The sequence below is a fragment of the Pleurodeles waltl genome, chromosome 2_2 (assembly GCF_031143425.1).
Source record: "Pleurodeles waltl isolate 20211129_DDA chromosome 2_2, aPleWal1.hap1.20221129, whole genome shotgun sequence".
Lineage (NCBI taxonomy): Eukaryota > Metazoa > Chordata > Amphibia > Caudata > Salamandridae > Pleurodeles > Pleurodeles waltl.
The window spans coordinates 590,134,720-590,156,580 of NC_090439.1; the positions used below are offsets into that span (position 1 = coordinate 590,134,720).

General features: G+C 47.7%; 1 protein-coding gene across 2 annotated transcripts in view; it reads right to left on the reverse strand.

The window, feature by feature from the left end:
* Positions 1–21,861, reverse strand: part of PRKDC (protein kinase, DNA-activated, catalytic subunit) — a 2,139,921-nt gene that overhangs the window by 214,900 nt on the left and 1,903,160 nt on the right. For both annotated transcript variants that reach the window (XM_069220133.1, XM_069220131.1), the window contains one exon: positions 11,575–11,667. In XM_069220133.1, the coding sequence (XP_069076234.1) occupies positions 11,575–11,667 (93 nt within the window). The remainder of the gene's footprint in view (positions 1–11,574; positions 11,668–21,861) is intronic.

Consider the following 21,861-nt stretch of genomic DNA (forward strand, 5'->3'; position numbering starts at 1 on the left):
TATTTGACCAATGCGTCCAAGGTGTACAGGCTGATTCATAGGCCGACTTGGCTATGTATAATGGGTTACAGGAAGCCTAATGAATCACTAATTTGGCTAAATAGTTTGACATATAGATTCTTCCTTGTAAATAGCAAAGTACCCTCTTTTTGGAATGGCTACCCCCACTTTTTGCCCGCTATCAGTATGCTTAGACTGTTTTCATGGGGATCCTGCTAACCAGGACCCCAGTGATTGGGCCCCCACAATTGGTTGCTAGGACTTTGCACACCCCACAATTCACATATTGGTGCCCACTTATAGGTCCCTAGTATATGGTACTTGGATACTCAGGGCATTGGAGTACCAGGGGTACCCCACGGGCTGCAGCATGTTTTGTGCCACCCATGGGAGCCTATCCAAAATGTGTCTGTAGGCCTGCCACTGCAGCCTGAGTGAAAAGGTGCATGCACCCTTTCACCACAGGTCACTGCACCAGGTCACTGTAAGTCACCCCTATGCAAGGCCCTCCTAGCCCAGAGGTCAGGCTGCAGGTCCCTGTGTGTGAGAGCACCCATGAACTCAGTCTGGTTTAAGCCCCTTTTGTGGCAACGGAAGGGGCGCCCAACCAAAACCCTTTCCCTCCAGCCCAGTCTCTGCATGACCAGGTATGTGGACTCCAATGTCCTTGTGGATCAGTGGACCAGCGGTCAGCCCAGTCCACCACCCCTCCCGCTGCAGCCTCCAAACCTTCCTAGTCTGACAATTCCCTATCAGGGACCAGTTGTAGGCAGGGTTCGCCATCACCTGCCGCACTTGGCAATCCATCATGTCAGACAGGTGGATTTTGCTAATAGTTTAAAGGGGCTACTCCCTCTCCTTCAAGACTACCCCTCCATCTATGCCAATATCCTTCGAACGGATGATGGAGGATCACTTGGCATTTCTCCACGAAGAAGTTACAGCTCTCTTGGTTAAGGGAGCTATAGAGAGGGTCCCTGTGCCAGAAGTAGGTCATGGTTGTTGAACAAATGATTTACCTTTGGCAACGAATTAGCTGGTAGAGACATTCTAGTTGCAGATTACTTACCTTAGAATTTCCCCCAGGCGTTTGACTGGATCCAGAGATTTTTCTTTGAGCAGTACTCTTGCGTCAGATGGCATCGGTCACTCCACATCCGTCGTTAGTGTAGTGGTCAAGTGATAGGTGGTCACCCCAGAGAGAGGCCAAACACCCTTTGTGGGCTATTAAGGACTCCCTGTAGGAGACTGGCCTGGTTTGTGGTGGGTACTAGAGGTACTTACACCTTATACCTGGTCCAGTTATCCCTTATTAGTGAAATGTAGTCCGTGTCTAGCAGCTAGGCTGTCTAGAGGTAACTTGTAGCAGAGCAGCCAAGGCTGAACTAGGAGGCATGCAAAGCTCTTGCAATATCACTGTCATCACACAGTACTCACACACATGAAAGAAAATACTCTGTGTTACAAAAATAAAGGTACTTTATTTGGTAACACAATGCCAAAATTACCTTGGAGTCTATACTCCCTTAGGGGGTAAGTAATATACAGAATATATACACTAGTAACCAAAAATAGGTAATTACACAGTCAGAAAACAGTGCAAATAGTGAAAATCACTATAGGTTGCAATGAGGCCTAGGGGGAACACAAACCATATACTAAAGTAGTGGAATGTGAAAGTCTGTTTCCCACCTAGGCAGGTGTAGTGTGTAGAGGGGCACTGGGGGTGTAAGAAAACACCAAAGGTAAGTAATAGAACCTACACCAGAGCCCAGGAAAGCAGGAGTAAATCACATTAAGTTTCCTGAAACACACAGGAAGTCATGATAGAAGATTATGCAAGAACCAGAAGAGACTGCAAGACACCAATGATGGATTCCTGGACCTGAAGACCTGTGGAAGAAGGGGACCAAGTCCAAGAACCGATGAAGAGTCCAGGGAGAAGAGGAGCCACTACTAACCCAGATGAAGGTGCAAAAGAAGAACCACCGGTGAGAAGACAAAGTCAATTATGCACCCAAGAAAACAGATGAGACAAAGTCAATTATGCACCCAAGAAAACAGATGCGGGTTCCTGGTTGGTGCAGAAGATGTCCCACTCCGGATGGATGATTGCAGTCTGGTTTGCGTCGCTGGATTCGGCCAACAAGCCTTGGCACTCGCACAGCTTACGGTTAGTAGAAAATGGCGCTGTCTGGGACCAGGAGGGACCTGGTGGCCTCTACACAGGAATGGAAGACAGAGGGGGCTCTCAGCAACACAGAGAGCCCTCAGAAGACCAGGTAGCACACACAGGAGCCCCACAGCACGGGGACAAAGGAGGTGCAAATGGAGGCCACCGGAGAACCACTCAGGAGAACCACTCAGGAAGCTGTGCGATGCAGGATGGAGTGCTGGGGACCTAAGCTGTGCTGTGCAAGAAGAACTTCTTGGAAGGTCGCACACAAGCCTTGGCAAGTGCAAGTCACATGGTGCACGGGGGTACTGTCTTGCATGGGGAGGCAAGCTCTTACCTCCACCAAAGTTGGACAGCTGGACGTTGGGACTGTCAGGGGTCACTTTAGTCCACCACCCGTGTTGCTGGATCCACTCTCGTCGTCTGGAGAGGGGGCTCCACGCCACCGGTCGTCGCTGCAGAGAGGTGCCTGCTGAAGAAGGGAAGTGACTCCGTCACTCCACAGGAGATTCCTTCGGTTATTCTGGTGCAAGCTGAAGGCAGGCAGTCCTGATTAGCAGTATCCCACTGACACAGTCAAAACACACTGACATCAGGCAGAAATTGAGGGTAACATGCCAAAAAGAGGGTACTTTCCTACCCTCCCTTGTCGGACGGTCCCCAGATTCATCGTGCAAGACTCCACCAGGACCTCTCTGCAGAGGCATCTTCTGCTTCCGGGCTCCGAAACCGCTTCTTGGCTACACAGGAACTGAACAAGACTGCACCGCCTGAGAAGACTTCTCCTTGCAACATTGTTTCTGTGGCTCCTGTCAGCATTCTGTAGCATCTCCACAGCTGTGCATCCTCTGAGATCGGCAATACTTCAGCTGCACCAAGAAGCATGAAGGAATCTCCCTTGGAGTGAAGGAGTCACTTCCCTGCATCCGCGGGATGCTCACGGACAGCATCACCGTGATGTGGTAATGCAACAAGCAGGGAGGGGTGGGTTCGTGGACCTTTTGACAGGAGGCTGTGCGCCTCTGGACATGGCTGGAACATCAGGGCATATCCCTGGTGGTTCAACATCTGGCGGGTTCTCTGAATGCCAGAGTGGACAAACTCAGCTGCCAATGCCTGGTCAATCACGAGGGGTGTTTCCATCCAGAGGTGGAGCAAGGTCTCTTTCAGTAATGAGGAGAGCATTGGTCAGATCTGTTTGTCTCCGCAGAAAACGTGCAGTGTCAGCTATTTTGCGCTGCAGTTTCCAATGCAGCATTCACTAGGTGACGCTTTTCGTGTCAAGTGGAACTCATGCCTCCTATACACATTTCCACCAATACCAGTTCTGCCCAGAGTTCCTTAGAAGATCAAGAACGATCGGGCCCAAGTAATTCTTGTGGCTCTGGACTGGGCATGAAGAGTATGATATCTTAAGCTTCTGAGTGTGGCCATTGATCATCCACTCAGACTGCCTCTTAGGGAGGATCCTCCGTCGTAGGAGCAGGGGGCTGTTCTGCACCTGAACGTTTTCAGCCGCCACTTTCTTGCATGGAGATTGAGCAGTGGCAGTTGACAGCTTTCAACATTCTGCCCGAAGTCTGTAATGTTATCTTGTCAGCCAGGCGTCCCTCAACCAAAGCAGTATACGCTTGTCATTGGAATACATTTTTGGCATGGTGTACCAACAAGTTTGTTAATCTCATTTCTGCACCTCTGTCTGGGGTTCTTTTGTTTCTACTCCCTCTTGCCCAGCAGTGCTCTGCTTTGGGCACCTTTAAGAGTTATTTATCTGCCATCTCTGCTTTCCTCATACTACCTGATCAACCATCCTTGTTTAAATCTCCCATTGTTGGATTTCTCAGGGGTCTCAACCACATGTTTCCACGTACCCTGTTCATAATGCCCCAGTGGATTTTAACTTGGTACTCACATTCCTCATGTGTGCTTCTTTTGAGCCCCTTCATAACTGTCCTCTTCGGCTTCTCACTTTAAAAACAGCCTTCCTTGTAGCCATCACCTCTGCCTGAAGAGGGAGTGAGCTGCAGGTTCTTTCTTCGAAGCCACCCTTCATCTCTGTTCATCCTGACAAAGTGGTGCTTCGTACCAGGGCTTTTTTCCTACCTAAAGTGGTCACGTCCTTTCATGTAGGCCAGTCCACCACCGTGATTAGTTTTTACGCACCCTGTCATTCTTCTCGCGAAGAGGAGAGAGTCCACAGTCTGGATCCAAAAAGAGTGTTGGCATTCTACCTTAATCATCCCAAAGACTTCCGGGTGAATGATCAACTCTTAGTTGGTTATGTGGGTGTGAAGAAAGGACAGGCAGTGCAGGAAAGGACCATCTCTAGATGGGTTGTTCTCTGCCTTAAAATGTGCTACGCTTTGGCTAAGAAGCAACTCCCTGACGGTTTGTGTGCTCACTCTACCAGAGAAACAGATGCAACCACTGCTTTAGCACGCAAAGTTCCAGCCCTGGACATCTACCAGGCAGCACTATTGGCATCCCTGCACAGGTTCACTTAACACTACTGCCTGGACAGTCAGGACCCCAGGAACGGCAACGTTGACCATTCGGTCCTGCAGGACTTCTTAGTATGGTCTTAGTTCACAGACCTTCCTCCCGGGATGGTATTGCTTGGGTATCTATTCTAAGGTAAGGAATATGCAACTAAAAGTCTCTATCAGATAAACAAGTTACTTAGCTTCAGTAACGTCTTAGCTGGTTGAGGCTCTATCTAGCCGCATATTCCTTCTGTAACAACTTATTTGGTAGAGACATATTCTAGTTGCAGATTCCTTACCAACCCACCCATCCTCCCCGTTTAGTGAACTGATTTCTTGGGACATAGCGTTCCCTTTCAAGGCCCTAGTTCAAGGCCCTAGTTCTGGCGCACTAGTCTGTGTTCTTCACGGTTCCCCTTATTCCCAAGATGGCAGAACCAAGTGGCCACCTGAAGGAGCTCTGGGCACCATACTTTGTGTGTTTCACGGCAGAGCAGGGACCAGTGGTCCCTGGATTGGTGCAAACCAGATTATGCAAGGAGGGCATCAAATGTGTCCTTCAAAGCAATCCAGTGGTGTGGGGAGGCTACCACTCCCTAGCCGGTAACACATATTTCCAAGAGAGAGGAGGTTGCACCTCTCTCCTACAGAACATAATGTGTTCTGCTGTCCCCTGCTCGAGCTGGTCAAGCTGCAGGAAGGCAGAACTGTGTCTGGGGGGCTGCAGCAGTGGGGCGTGCCTGCAGACCCGGAAAGACTGGTAGGAGCAGTACTGGAGGATCGTCTAAGGAACCCCCAGGGTACACAGGATCATTCCATCAATACTGGACTCAGTATTGGGGTATGATTCCCACATGTTTGATACCAAACATGCCCAGGTTCGGAGTAACCAGTTTGTTGCTGGACCGCAGGCAGTGGCCAGTACATAGATAAAATGGCTTCCCAGCACTTACAAAGTCCAGGGAATCGGAACTGGAGTTTGTAGGGCAGCTTTGCTCAGGCAGGGGTGCCAACACACACAGGGACCTGCACCCCTTTGGGCTGAAAGGGCCTACCATAGGCGTGACTTACAGTGACCTGGAGTAGTGACCAGCAGTGAAAGGGTGAATTCACAATTTCACGCAGACTGCAAGGGCAGGCCTGCAGACAGTTTGCATGGGCTCCCATGAATGGCATCATACATGCTGCAGCCCATGGGAGATCCCTGGTGTACCAAAGCCCTGGGTAACTGATCACCATCTACTAGGGACTTATAGGGGTACACCAGTATGCCAACAGTGGGGCGTAAGAAGTACCAAGACAACCAAATTTGGAGGAGAGAGCACAATCACTGGGGTCCTGACTAGCAGGATTCCATCGACAACAGTCTAAGCACACTGACATCAGGTAAAAAGTAGGGATAACCATGTCACAAAGAGGGGACTTTCCTACAGATGCCCCCTAATGGCACGCATGGGTACTGCTCGAAGAAAAATCTCTGGATCCAGACTGACACCAGATTTCCAAGTTCTATAGTTATGATGGCTCTAAAGTCATAATCAGGGCCAAAACATAAAACTGATCTGGGGATGATTCTTGCATCTCCAACCCACGTTTGGGTGTTGTACTTGACCAAAGTAAAGGAAAAAAGGTTGTCATTCAAAAACTCTTGCATCAACGGCCAGAGGAGAAAAAGGAACTGACAATTGATAGAGATTGCACCTTTACGGATGCAAAACTTCTGTCGGTGATCCCTCTGCATCTATGGTGCCACCTGGATATCAGACAGAGCAATATCAAAGGTTTTTGGATGTAAGTGATGCCCGAGCAATATTCCCTTATGAAATTACTGGAAGTTGCTGCTGGAAGTAGAAGCCATCACTCTTATGTCCTTTTAGCAGGTTTATTCCATCTGAACCTTTTTGGGCAGATTAAGTGAGGATGGCTGATGTCTAGGTTTGGGGTAGATGACTATTGATTTGGTAGGTTTAGTTAGGTAATACCTTTTAAGGCATTTCAGCCCTTTGCTTTGGTATGTGGTGCAGACTGCCTTCTATTTAATTCTCTTTTCTATTAATAGCTAATCTATTGTTTTCAACAGGAGAGATCTGCATATGTTTTCTGAAGGTTTATAAACATGCTCACTAGTTGTTTTTTTCAGCCTGTGTAACATGCAGTTTTGGCAAGGCAGTTGAACATAATATTGTAGCTGTCTATCCTAATAGAAGTTCAGCAGCAGGGGTATGCTCTTGACTACCGCACTGACCACAGTGATGAAAGATAATACTGAACATGATGTTAAGGAGCCTGTTTTTCTCTGCCAGGATGGTGGCATCATAAAGCAAGATGAAAAAAGGATGATGTCTGTTTTTTTTACAAAAACTAACAATTCTGGATATGTTACAGATATTTAACATGTTCTAATCCCCTCTAAAAAAAACCTACAGCTAACATCTGGCTTTGTATACAGTGCAACTCTATGAGCAGAAGTGAACATTGTAGGGCAGCAGTGATAGAAGTCTATCAAATCCTGTAGTTCAACATGAATGCAACAGAGTAACAACCAATCCAATTGACAGCTGCTTTGAAAAAGTCCAAGAAGTACCAGAACATCCTTCTCTTTGTTGGCAAGCAGCGTAAAGCACATGCAGTGACAGGGCACTTGGCTGTCTGCTACAGCAGGACTTGCTGGCTTCACTTAATGGGATTTAATAGGACTTCCCAAGTTGGGAGAAGTGTGAAGAGGTGTTGTCATTAGGTCTTTAGGACCTATTAGCAGATTTTACCCTCCATAGGTCACAATTTATTGTTATGTACAGCTACGACATGCTTTGGATGCACATCAAGACAAACCTGCCTCCCTCTCAGGGAGTAATACCCTGGAACACCACCTCATTATTGTTACAATTGGGAAAGGGGCACCTCCACACTATACAAATCAATGTTTAATAATTCCCCAGATCTATTGTTCAAACTAAGAGCACAATGGGAGGCAGATTTAGAGGGCTTTAAGGACGAGGAATGGTTTGAAGCCAAGACGGCACCCCGTCAGTTGGTGATATCAGTGCAACTTACCTTAGTACAGTTTAAGCACCTACACCAGTTATATTACTCTCCAAATAGACTCTGGCAAAGCGGGAAAAGAAGCAAGTTTGGCCTACCTCAGGTGTGGGTCTTCCCTCGGGACCTTCTTTCACGCAGATTTGGAGTGCCCAGTGATTGCACAATATTGGAAAGCCATTAATGATGTACTGCAAGATGTGCTAAATAGACCAATAAATCTGGACCCAAGGGTGGCCCGCTGGTTGTGATGAACTTACTGGGAGCATTGAAGCACTTGCACACTCGTTAACACAGGATACTTGGTGGCCAAAAGGGCTACAGCTCACCACTGGAGAGAGGCACGTGCCCCAACAGTCTCAGAATGGACAAATGGAATGAACCAGTGTGCAGCCCTTAAGAAATTGGTATAAAAAGTCAGGGGGGGGGGTACATTTCAAATTATGCTTTCCCAGGGCTTCTGTTGCAATATGAACTAAAATCTTGGGTAGCTTCCAGAGATGGTTGTGATCAGTGTTTTACTGGATAGATAGAAATCACATTGGTTTTAGCACCAGCTGTATTTGTAAACGTGCATGAGTTTAATATGCAGAAAACCAATAAAAAGATTTTTTTTAAACATAAGAAGTACCAGAGCATTACAAATGATATATCAGTGTAGGACGCTGGCCTGGTTTGTATTGGGTACCTTACACCTTACAGTAGGTCCAGTTATCCCTGGTTATTGAATGTAGTAGTGTTCTAGCAGCTTAGGCTGCTAGAGGTAGCTATAGGACAGCAGCTTAAGCTGAACTAGGAGACATGAAAAGCTCATGCAATACCACTTATAGTTACAAAGTACTTATGCACAAGTAAAGACAATACTCAGTGTTAAAATAAAGGTATTTAGTTGGGTGACACAGTACCAAAAATGTCTTAGAGACAAAACTCCTTCTGGAGGTACGTATTATACACAATATATACACTAGACACCAAAATTAGACAAGTAAATAGTCATAGAACAATGCAAACAGCAGGAAATCCTATAGAATGCAATAGGAGAAAATAGGTCTAGGGGCAACACAAACCATATACTAAAAAAGTAGAATGTGAATCACGAATTCCCCCCTAGACAAGTGTAGTGTGTGCAGAATCGCTGGTAGAGTGAGAATACAGTAAAGGTAAGTAAATTACCCCACCCCAGAGCCCAGAAAAGCAGGAGTTAAGTACTGCAAGTTTCCTTAGGACACACTACACCTCGTTTTTCGGGATTTTGCAGCAGCCAACCAAGTCTGCAAAGAACAACTGCTGGATTATTGGACCTGCAGACCTGCAAAGGAAGGGGACCAAGTCCAGAAGTCGAAAGAAGTTCCAGGAAGGACAGGAGCCCTTGCCAACCCAGAAGAGGATGCAAAAGAAGAGTCCCTGGTTAGTCAAAGACTGCAGGAATGCACCCTAGGAAGATGCCAGCAGGTTCCTGCATGATGCAAAAGATGTCCCACGGCGTGAAGATCGTTGCAGACGAGATTTTGTGTCGGAAGTAGGCAACAAGCCTTGGCTAGGACAAAAGTGAGTTTTTCATCAAAATGGCGCTGGATGGACCCAGGAGGGACCTGGCGGCCTTAACTCTGTGTGAGGAGGACGAGGGGACTCTCAGCACTTTAGAGAGCCCTCAGGATGCCAGCCAGCAGCCCTAGAAGCTGCAGGATCCAGGTTCAAAGGAGGTGCAAAACACGGTTGATGCAGCACAACAAAAGAAGGTCCCACACCGCCGAAGAACAACTTAGCGAGTTGAGCGTCGCAGGGTGGAGTGCTGGGGACCTGGATCAGGCTGTGCACAAAGGAATTTTGCAAAGAGTGCACAGAGGCCTCAGGAGGTGAAGAAGAGACAGTACACAGGGGTACTGTAGTTCTCAGGAAGGCAAGGTCTTACCTCCTCCAAATTTCGTCTGCAGGACCTCAGGACAATATGTCGGTGATGTCCACCCTCTGTGTCCTTAGGAACACGCTCGTCGTCGTAAGAGGAGTCCCAGGGTACCAGTCGTCGTCTTGGAAGGTGCCTGCTTAGAGCAGGGGAGTGATTCCGTCACTCCACAGGAGATTTCTTCGGTTCTTCTGGTGCAGGATGAAGACAGGGAGTCCCCAGAGCGTGCACACCGTGGAAACTGTTGCAGTTGCTGACTTGGAGCTGAGGTTGCTGAATAAAAGTGTCTCTTGTAGACCCTTTGTTGCACTTACAGCGTTTCTTGGAGCAGGCTGCGGTTGATCCGAGGTCAAAAGAGTCTGAAGTTGTTGCAGAGTATTCCTGAAGGAAACTTGCAAGCAGAAGCTGAAGAGAACCCACAGGAGAGATCCTAAATAGCCCTGAGGGGGAGATTGGCTACCTTATCAGGTATGGACCTATCAGGAGGGGTCTCTGACGTCACCTGCTGGCACTGGCCACTCAGAGCCCTCCAGAGTGCCCCCACACCTTGCAAAGCAAGATGGCTAAAGTCTGGGACACACTGTAGGAGCTCTGGCCACCACCCCTGGGGTGGTGAGGGACAGGGGAGTCGTCACCCCCCTTTCCTTCGTCCAGTTTTCCGCCAGAGCAGGGGAGAAGGGGTCCCTGAACCGGTATAGACTGGTTTATGCAAGGAGTGCACCATCTGTGCTCGTCAAAGCATTTCCAGAGGCTGGGGGAGGATACACCTCCACCCGCACCCGAAACAACCTATTTCCAAGGGGAGAGGGTGTAACACCCTGCTCTCAGAGGAAATGCTTTGTTCTGCCTTCCTGCAGCAGGGCAGAACCCCGTCTGTGAGGTGTCAGCAGCTGTAGCTGCAGTGCAAGCCTCAGAGAGCTGGATTGGCAGTACTGGGGGTCCATGGTGGAGCCCCCAGGATCCATGGAATTGGCTCCCCAATACCAGATTTGGAATGGGGAGACAATTCCATGATCTTAGACATGTTACATGGCCATATTGAGAGTTACCATTGTGAAGCTACATATAGGTATTAACCTATATGTAGTGCACACGTGTAATGGTGTCCCCGCACTCACAAAGTCTGGGGAAATGGCCCTGAACTATGTGGGGGCATCTTTGCTAGTGCAAGGGTGCCCTCACACTTAGTAACTTTGCACCTAACCTTCAGCAAGTGAAGGTTAGACTTATAAGTGACTTATAAGTTACTTAAGTGCAGTAAAAATGGCTGTGTGCACTATTTCACGCAGGCTGCAATAGCAGTTCTGTGTAAGGGTTTGTCTGAGCTCCCTATGGGTGGCAAAAGAAATGCTGCAGCCCATATGGATCTCCTGGAACCCCAATGCCATGAGTACCTAGGTACCATATACTAGGGACTTATAAGGGGGGTCTAGTGTGCCAATTGAAATTGGTAAATGAAGTAACTGGCATACAGTGACAAATTTAAAAGCAGAGAGAGCATAAGCACTGAGGTTCTGGTTAGCAGAGCCTCACTGACACAGTTAGGCACTACACTGGCATACACATTAGGCCACAAACTATGAGAACTGGGGTCCTGGCTAGCAGGATCCCGGTGGCACAGTAAAAACACACTGACACACACTCACAAGCAGGCCAAAAGTGGGGTTAATCATGTTAGAAAGAGGCTGATTTCCTACAATCAGTCAATGAGGTTTTTAGTGTCTACTAATACACACACAAAATGATGTGGAGGTATTTGGTTCTCTCCTTTAACTAAGGTGATGTATACCCACAGCATACAGACCATAATAAAATTCATACACTGAATGACAAAACCAATTCTCAGAAGACCTTTTAACGTCTGTGCAAACAATCTGAAAATCATTCATGAGGATAAAACCAACAGAAAATTATGGATATGTGCCTCATGTTACAGAAGGAATGCCCTAAATCTTACAATGAAACACTCTCACCTTAAATAATTATCGTTCTCTTCCTCCGTCATATTGTTCAGTAGAAAATCCCTTAAAGTGCATGTTTTTTCCAGCCATTCGATAAGACCAATTCTGAAAAGATAAACAACAAGTCATGGAGACTCAAAGCATGTTTTCTGAAACCACGACGAAGTTTCATCATCATTTTAATTGTGGTGGCCATATTATTCCAGAGAAAATGGTTAAATTGTTTAAATTATGAATGACAACGTACACAGTATTCTCAGTGTTATTGTTAGTGAGTTTCAAATTTATAGTTGCAGGGTCAACCAAGTATAGTTAATCCATCCTTTTTTTGAGAAACCAACACAGGGACGGTGGCACTTGCCATCAATATGAGATCCCGCTCCTGTTGTGAGCAGAGGTAGTTCAAATTAATTTCACCCCCATACTTCAAAAAGCCTGTCAATACTGACCCCATTAAAGTATTAAAGTTTGAGGGAAAATACAAATGTCGAGAGACGTCTAAAAAACAAACTCACTAAACCTATGTCGAAGCTAATTCCATGCTAGTGCTGAAATCTACAGACAGGAAAATTAACTGTATTCAAAGCTTCCATCTGAAGAGTCTCACATTTGGAAATCAAGGGACTGAAGAAGTTACCAAGCAAAGAGGCAGTTACACCCACCAATTATACACACCAGCCTTGCCTATATTGGCAAGTCTTTGACCTCCTTATTCTTATTTCTTCATTCTCTCTCCGCTGTGTGGAATTGGAGACCGAACCAAACATCTAAAATAGTTCTACTATGATAAAAAGCCAGTAGGCCCAATTAGTAACTTAAAACAATTCCTTTTCTCATATGAATTTTGGTCAGTTTTGACCATTTGTTAAAGCAGTTTGGGTGAGCAAATTCTACTGAGGCATGTGAGTGGGAAGGGGTGTTGTTGAAGCCTTGAAAAGTAGACAAAGGGCTACAAAGATGAACCATACTGGAATTAAAGGTAAGCAAGACTACACAATGCCTACACAATGCCAAGAGCAGACTGAGAGACTGACTAACGGATACAAATATATATTTGCAAGATGTCGAAGTTAAGGAAGGGGTAGCTCGGCTCTGTTTGAGTTGTTCAGAGGGTGTCAAATTATCAAGAGGACCTCAGCCTCTAATACCTCAGTCAGATGGAAGAGAAGAGTCTGTCAAGAAAGGTCAGAGCACCATATTGTGTCAGCAGAACTCTGTGGGATGCGAAGAATAAAACACTCAGCAAGAAATTAGCGAAGACAATAGAGTATACATAGGACAGAAACATTCTCTGAAAAAGCAAGGTAGGAGGGCAATGAGTAATCATAGGAAAAATTGATTTAAATGCAACATGTTTTACAAATCGATAAATCGTCCTGCGTGTTTTCCATCAGAAGAGTCCCAAAATAGCAATGCTACATTTGCTTAAAGGTGTCATATCAGCCTTCACATCACAGAAATGATATCTGAAGAACATCATCCCCAAAATGTGCTATGGTTTGTAATCAAGACAAGAGTTAGCTACCGTAACAGGGAACATCATGAATTAGTGCCAAAGAATTTGGATTAACGAAGCAGATATTAAAAGAACAAGGTACTTACCTTTGGTAAAAGTCTTTTTGGTGGCTACTCGAGTGGCGGCTGGTAACCTAAACATTTGGTGAGGCAACCAACCAAATATTTAGGGTACCAGCCGCATGTGGGAGGGAGGTAAAATGAAACATAAAAATGCACTTACCTCCTCTGGCTCGCCTCCTCCGGTTCTCGTACAGTACCTCAGCACTCTGAGTGCAGCAACTGAAGTCTTCACACTAATCTAGATGCTGCTTATAATATTAGCAGCATGAGAGCAGCATCAGGATTGGGTAGAGCATGCTGCCTTGATGCTCCAGCAGGCACGGGGGTCCTGTGCCTGCTCTCCACTCAGCTGTCTCAGACATCTGAATGGAGGAGCTTACACTGCGCATGTCAGGCTGGCTGTCGCAAGATGGATGGCCAAAATGACATGCTGACATGCGCAGTGTAAACTGGTGGAGTGAGCATCACTCCCCTGCTGCCAGTCAGAAGCAGTGGCCCTGCCTGAAATACAGCTCGGCTGAGGAAAGAGAAAAATAAGATGGTAATAAATGCATTTTATTACCATTATATTTTTCACCTTTTTGGCGGCGGGGACAGCAGGGCGTGGGAGGGTGGGGGCGGGGAGATGGGTGTGTGTTTGTGACGCTCCTCTGCCCTAAGTGAGCGGCCGCCGCTGTGATACTCTATCTACCCTCAGATTCCTCACCTTAGAAATATCCCCAGGTTCCAGACTAGACCAAGAAACCTTGCAGCAGTGCTCCCACACACGGCGAGGTGAGTTGTGCAGCTCCGTGCTGAATTCACACCGCCTCTGAAGCAACAGCACAGTCTCGCATAAAAGAACCAGTGATGCCAGATTCCTATTTTTCCCTTGCTGTGCCCTAAGAAGGAGTGTGAACAATTGGTGCCAGTGTGTCAAATCATAACTTGGGATCTTTTTAGATGTTAAAAAGTCATCAATCTGTGGCAGAGAGACACAGGATGGCAATGATGAATCAGTGGTTTGAGTGCCCAACAGAAAGAGCGGTACCGAAGGTAGGTAACTCTGATGGTTCTTTGTACGACCAATGTAAAAGCTTAAAAAACGTTTGAGGCCCAGTGAAGGAAAAGCCTCTCCCCCTTTTTCGATTGATGAGAGGTAGCAAAGAACACAGAGAGAGTGATGGATTACCCAAAGTGGAAGGGAATCACAACTTTTGCCAAGAATGAGATCTGAGTCCTAAGCACCAACTTTTCCAGGAAAAAGGTGACATGTTGGTAGTATTTAAAGTACCTGACATTCACTCATGCGAAGAAATGATGTAACCACAAGGAAGAAAAAGGTCTTTAAAGTCAGGAGATGTACTGACCACCTGTGCACTGGTTCAAAGGGCATACACATGACAAATGTCAAGACCAAACTAAAGTCCCACTGGAGCCTCACAAATGTTTTGGGAGATGTGTGCCAAACCTTTTTAAAAAATCTCTTAACAAGAGGTAATTTAAACAAGGGCAATTAGGTCCGGCAACAAAAAGACCAAAAGGGCAGACAAACAACCTAGAATAGCACTCAACGTAAGAACTTGCTAGACCAAAAATAATAGAAACAAAAGAATGTTCAAAAGCTTTCCTTATAAAGGATCAGTCCTGTCAACACCACACAAGGCCACAAATTTGTCCCAGCACCTGGCATAAATGGACTTTGTGGAAGGGTGCCAGGCAGCAAGGATGACCTCCACCCCTTTCAAGTAGTGGATCAAGTACCACTGCTGAATCTCCAATCATTGAGGTGTAGATTGCACAGATTCGGGCGCAAGTGTTGCTGAGAAAGGAGGTCCTTGTGAAGTGGCAGCCTGACAGGTTATAGATGCTCATGACCAGAAGGTCCGGGTGCCACAATCCCCTAGCTCAGTCTACAGCAACCAGGATAACCTGGACCTAGTTGTTACTGATCTTCAGAACTCTAGCCAAGAGAGGCATGGGATACAAAAATACATGATTCCTCTGTTCCATTACAGTTTGAATCTCAAGTGTTATGTCACAAACTCCAATGCTTAAAACATTTGACACTGCACGTTCTTGATGATGGCAAAGAGATCTAGCCAGGGTTGTCCTCAAAGTTGCAAGACATCCTGAGCCAACTGCAGATGAAGACGCCACGCATGGTCCTTCCAGACACCATCTGCTCAGTCTATCAGCTCTGGCACTCTCGACCCTGCCAGGTAGTTAACAATCAGGAAAATGCCCCAAACTTCCAGCCACCTCTAAAGGTGCAGAGACTTTCGATACAGAACCAAGGACCCCAATCCAAACAGCCTTCTTGTTATAGTACTACATGATGGTGATGTCTGTGAGAACCTGCACCAGCCTATCCCTGATGCATGGTTGGGAGAATTTCAGAGCAAGATGAACTGCCTGCAACTTCAGCAGACTTATGTGGAACCAGTCGTTCGCCGGTGACCAGAGCTGCCTGATTTTCCACCTTCCCCAGATGACCTGTCCAGCACAGCACAGCCGAGCAGGGAAGTGCCTGTCACCACTATTACCTCTGGGTGGGAAAGAGCTCTGGTTCTCGACCAATTGTGCTTGAGGAGCCAACACTGAATATCTTGGGCTGTCTCCCCGGAAACCTGGATCACACTGGTCAGATTGCCTTAACGGTGAGCCCACCAGAACTTCAAAATTCTACTGAAGAGCCCACAAGAGAAACTTTGTACAGCTGCTGTGGAGTATGCAAACTGCCAAAATGCTATGAAGCCTTAGAGATGCACTTACTATCTTCCAGGAATGCACCTGCACCATTGGAATCACTGCCTGAATACCCTGGACTTATAGGGGCAGAAGGAAATTCCTGAGCTCGACTGTGCTCAGTGTTGTAGGAGGCTGGCCTGGTGTGTGGTGGAAACCTATGGTACTTACACCTTCTACCAGGTCCAGGTATCCCTTATTAGTGTAGAGTAGTGTGGTGTGGTCAGCGCCTAGAAGCCAGGCTCTCTAGAGATTTCTGTGGATGAGCAGCCAAGGCTTATCTAGGAGACATGCAAAGCCCAGGCAATACCACTGTAGCCACACAGTATTCACACACATGAAAGAAAACACTCAGTGTTACAAAAATAAAGGTACTTTATTTTGGTGACACAAATACTAAAAATACCATAGAGGCTATACTCCCTTAGGAGGTAAGTAATACACAAATTATATACACTAATATGCAGAAATAGGGATAAAGACAGTTAGAAAACAGGGCAATTAGTGAAAATCACAATAGGGAGAAATAGGCTTGGGTGAGCCCAAACCATACACTCAAAAAATGGAATGCGAAAGTCGGTCCCCCACCTAGGTAAGTGTGGTGTGTAGCGGGGAGCTGGGGGTACGAAGAAAGCCCAAAGGTAAGTACCAAAACCCACCCCAGCGACCAGGAAAACAGGAGAAAATCACAGTAAGTTTCCCAGAACACGCATAGAGAAGTAAAGAAGAATGTTTCAAAACCCATAAGAGACTGCAGGACACCAACAGTGGATTCCTGGACAAGAAGACCTGTGGAAAAAGGGGACCAAGTCCAAGAAGCACAGAAGAGGATGAGGATGAAGGTGCAAGAAGTGAACCACCAGTGATGGAGTCACCACTGCACCCAAGAAGACGAAGTCGGGTTCCTGGAGGATGCAGGTGATGTCCCACGTTGGAAGGAGAATTGCAGTCTGGTTTGTGTCGTCAGGTTCAGACAACCAGCCTTGGCACACACAAAACTTGTGGTTAGCGGAAAGTGGAGCTGCCGGGGACAGGGCAGGACCAAGTGGAATCTACCCAGGAGGGGGAATCAGAGGGGGCACTCAGCAACACAGAGAGCCCACAGAATCCCAGGCAGCACCCACAGGAGTCCCACAGGACGGGGACAGGAGAGTCTCAGAAGAGGCCCATGCAGCATAACGAGAAAAGCTCCCACGCCGCCGGAGAACCACTCAGAGAGTTATGCGTCACAGGAAGGAGTGCTGGGGCTGGAGCTTCAAGATGCCTGAAGCTCTTGGAGGAAGGATGCCAATAAGCCTTGGCAGCTGCAAAGGACGCAGTGCACTGTCCAATGCACTGCATGGGCAGGCAAGGGCTTACCTCCATCCAAGTTGGATAGTTGGAAGAGAGGACCGTCGGGACCACTTCAGTCCACCACCTGTGATGCAGGATCCATGCAACTCAGCAGGAGAGGGGATGCACGCAGCTGGTCGTCATTGCAGTTGGTGCCTGCAGAAGCAGGGGAGTGACTTCTTCACCCAAAGGGAGATTCCTTCTGATGCAGGCTGAAGACGGGCTGTCCTCAGAGGATGCACGACCGGGGAAATGTTGCAGTTGCTGTAAGGAGCCGTGGATACAAAGTTGCAGAATATGTCTTGCGTCTTTTTTGCAGCTTTCCGGGTCCAGGAGCGTCCAGATGCAGTTTCTTCAGTCAGAAGTTGAAGTGGAGAGTGCAGAGGATTGCTGCTGGAGTCTTGCAATCCGAATCTAAGGACCCACCCCAGAGGAAGACCCTATATAGCCCAAAGAGGGGGCTTGGTCACATAACGAGTTACCTACCTATCAGAGGGTGCCTCTGACGTCACCTGCCTGGCCACTCAGATGCTCCCACAGTTTCCTGCCAACTTTGAATTCACCGTGGGGTGGTGATGGACAGGGGAGTGGTCACTCCCCTTTCCTTTGTCCAGTTTTGCGCCAAAGCAGGGACTGGGGGTCCCCGAACTGGCATAGACTGGTTTATGCAAGGAGGGCACCAAATGTGCCCTTCAAAGCATTTTCAGTGGCTTGGGGAGGCTACCCCTCCCAAGCCTGTAACACTTACTTAAAAAGGGAGAGGGTGCAACACCCCTCTCCCAAAGGAAATCGTTTGTTCTGCCTTCCTGGGCTCGAGCTTCTAAAGCAACAGGAGGGCAGAAACCGGACTGGGAGGTGGCAGCAGCTTGGGCTGCCTCGTAACCCTCAGAAGGCTGTAATGGCAATACTGGGGGTCCTCTAAGGAGTCCCCAGAGTGCACAGAATCATACAACCAAAGCATGCAAAAGCCTTGGGGTATGATTCCAACATGTTTGATACAAACCATGCCTATGTTCGGAGTTACCATTATGTAGCTGTACATAGGTAGTGACCTATGTCCAGTACATGCATAAAATGGCGTCCCTGCACTCACGAAGTCTGGGAAAAAGGGCCTGGAGTTTGTGGGGGCACCGCTTCAAGTGCAGGGGTGCCCCCACACACAGGTACTTTGCACCCTGCCCTCTGGGCTAGAAGGCCCACCATAGGGGTGACTTCTAAGTGACCTGGTGTAGTGAAAAATGGCAGTGAAAGGGTGCTTGCACCCTTACAAGCAGGCTGCAATGGCACTCCTTCAGATGCCTTTGCATGGCTCCCTATGGGTGGCAAAATATATGCTGTAGCCCATAGGGATCCCCTGGAACCCCAATGCCCCGGGTACCTAGGTACCATATAATAGGAACCTATAAGGGGGCACCAGTGTGCCAATTGTGGGTGAAATACAGAGTTTTGGGAAAGGGAGTGTGAGAAGCTGGCCTGGTTTATAGTGGGTACCAGAGGTACTTACACCTTATACCATGTCCAGGGATCCACCTTAGTGAAATGTAGGCAGTGTCTAGCAGCTTAGGCTGTCTAGAGGTAGCTGTAGCAGAGCAGCCAAGGCTGAACTAGGAGACATGCAAAGCTCTTGCAATACCACTATAGTCACACAGTACTTATATACAATAAAAGACAGTACTCGGTGTTACCAAAAATAAAGGTACTTTATTTTAGTGACACAAGGCCAAAAATATCTTGGAGACAATACTCCTACTGGAGGAAAGTATTATACATAATATACACTAGTAACCAAAATCAGGTAAGTACACAGTAAGAAAATAATGCAAACAGTGAAAAACACAATAGGTTACAAAAGGCCTAGGGGCAACACAAACCATATACTAAAATAGTGAAATGCAAATGTCGAATTCCCCCCTAGGCAAGTGTAGTGTGTAGAGGGGCGCTGGGAGTGTAAGAAAACACCAAAGGTAAGTAAAATACCCCACCCCAGAGCCCAGGAAAACAGGAGTAAAGTACAGCAAGTTTCCTCAGAACACACTAGAAATCGTGCAGAAAGATTATGCAAGCACCAAGCAAGACTGCAAGTAACCAAAAATGGATTCCAGGACCTTAAGACCTGTGGAGAGAGGAGACCAAGTCCAGAGGTTGATGAAGAGTCCAGGAAGCACAGGTGCCCCTGCCCACCTGGAAGAAGGTGCAAAAGTGGAGTCTCCGGTTGGAAGAAAAGTACAGAAATGCACCAAAGAAGATAGCTGCGGGTTCCTGCTTGGTGCAGGAGATGTCCCACGTCGAGTCACTGGGTGCAGGCGGTCTGCGTTGCTGGATTCCGCCAACAAGCCTTAGTTCACGCAAGAATGCGTTTAGCGTCAAAGCGGAGCCACCCGGACGCAGGAGGGACCTGGTGTTCTTAACTCAGACTGAGGAGACAGAGGGGGCTTCTCAGCACTTCAGAAAGCCCTCAGAAGACCAGGCAGCACCCACAGAAGTCCCAGGGCACGGGGACAAAGGAGTTGCAAAGTGTGGTCATCGCAGCACTCTACAAAGGGATCCCACGCCGCCAAAGAACAACTCAGGGAGCTGAGTGTCGCAGGATAGAGTGCTGGGGACCTGGGCTACGCTGTGCACGAAGGACTTTTGGAAGAAGTGCACAGAAGCCCAAGGAGCTGCAGAGGATGCGATGCACAGGGGTACTGTTTGGCACGGGGAGGCAAGCCCTTACCTCCACCAAATTTGGACGGTGGACCTTTTGACAGTCAGGATCACTTGGTACACCACCTGTGTTCCAGGGATCACGCTCATCGTCAGGAGAGGAGTCCCAGAGTACCGGTTGTCGTTGCAAAGAGGTACCTGCTGAAGCAGGGAAGTGACTCAGTCACTCCACGGGAGATTCCTTCGGTTCTTCTGGTGCAGGGTGAACACAGGCAATCCTCAGAGCGTGCACAACCTGGAAACTGTTGCAGTTGCTGGCTGGAGCTGAAGTTGCAGGTCACAGTAGCCTTCCAGGATACTTTGTTGCATTTACAGCGGTTCCTGGAGCAGTCTGCAGTTGATCTTACAGTCAGAAGCTGAAACAGAAGATGCAGGAGTCCTGGAGGAGTCTTGCAAACCGAATCTGAGGAAACACCCAGAGGAGAGACCCTAAATAGCCCTGAGAGGGGGATTGGCTAGCTACCCAGGTACACACCTATCAGGAGGGGTTTCTGACGTCACCTGCTGGCACTGGCCACTCAGATGCTCCCAGAGGGTCCCCACACCTTGGGTTCCAAGATGGCTAACGCCAGGGACACTCTGGAGGAGCTCTGGGCACCACCCCTGGGGTGGTGATGGACAGAGGAGTGGGCATTCCCCTTTCCTTTCTCCAGTTTCGTGCCAGAGCAGGGACTGGGGCTCCCTGAGCCGGTGTAGACTGGATTATGCAGGGACAGCACAGTTTCTGCCCTTCAAAACATTTCCAGAGGCTCTGGGAGGCTACCCCTCCCATGTCTGTAACACCTATTTACAATGGGAGAGGGTGTAACACCCCTCTCCTAAAGGAAATGCATTGTTCCGCCTTCCTGGAATTCAGCTGCTCAATCCCCAGGAGGGCAGAAACTTGTCTGTGAGGTGGCAGCAGCTGGGGCTGCAGTGGAAACCTCAGAGAGCAGGTTTGGCAGTACTGGGGGTCCATGGAATTGGTCCCACAATACCAGATTTGGATTAGGGGTTCAATTTCACAATCTTAGACACTTCACATTGTAGGAGGCTGGCCTGGCTTATAGTGGGTACCTTGTGGTACTTACACCTTGTGCCAGGTCCAGTTATCCCTTATTAGTAGATTAGAGGTGTTCCAGTAGCTTAGGCTGATAGAGGTAGCTATAGCAGAGCAGCTTAGGCTGAACTAGGAGACATGCAAAGCTCCTACTATACCACTTATATCATATAGCACTATGTCATAAGAAAACACAATACTCAGAGTTGCTAAAAATAAACGTACTTTATTTTAGTGACAATATGCCAAAAGTATCTCAGAGGATATACTCCCTTAGGAGGTAAGTAATATACACAAAATATATGCACACAAACCAAAACCAGGGAAGTAACAGTTAGAAAAGTAGTGCAAACAATGTAGAATCACAATATAATGCAATAGGGAGAAATAGGCCTAGGGGCAACACAAACCATATACTCCAAAAGTGGAATGCGAACCACAAATGGAACCCAGGCCTAGTGTAGTGTGTAGAGGGTCGCTGGGAGTGTAACAAAACACTAAGGGTGTCCAAGATACCCCTCCCCAATACCCTGCAAAGTAAGAGTAAAGTTACCATACTACACCAGAAAGACAGTAAAGTTGAGATAGGGGATTCTGCAAGGACAACAACTGACTGCAAAACACTGAAGACGGATTCCTGGACCTGAGGACCTGTAAAGGAAGGGGACCAAGTCCAAGAGTCACGCAAGAGTCCAGGGGGGCAGGAGTCCACTAAACCCCGGATGAAGGTGCAAAAGGGCTGTCTCTGGGTGGAAGAAGCCGAAGATTCTGCAACAACGGAAGGTGCCAGGAACTTCTCCTTTGGTCAGAAGATGTCCCACGGCGTGGTAGTCTTCTTGCTACTTTGTTGCGGTTATGCAGGCATCCTGGAGCAGTTAGCGGTCGATCCTTGGCAGAAGTCGAAGAGGGAAGTGCAG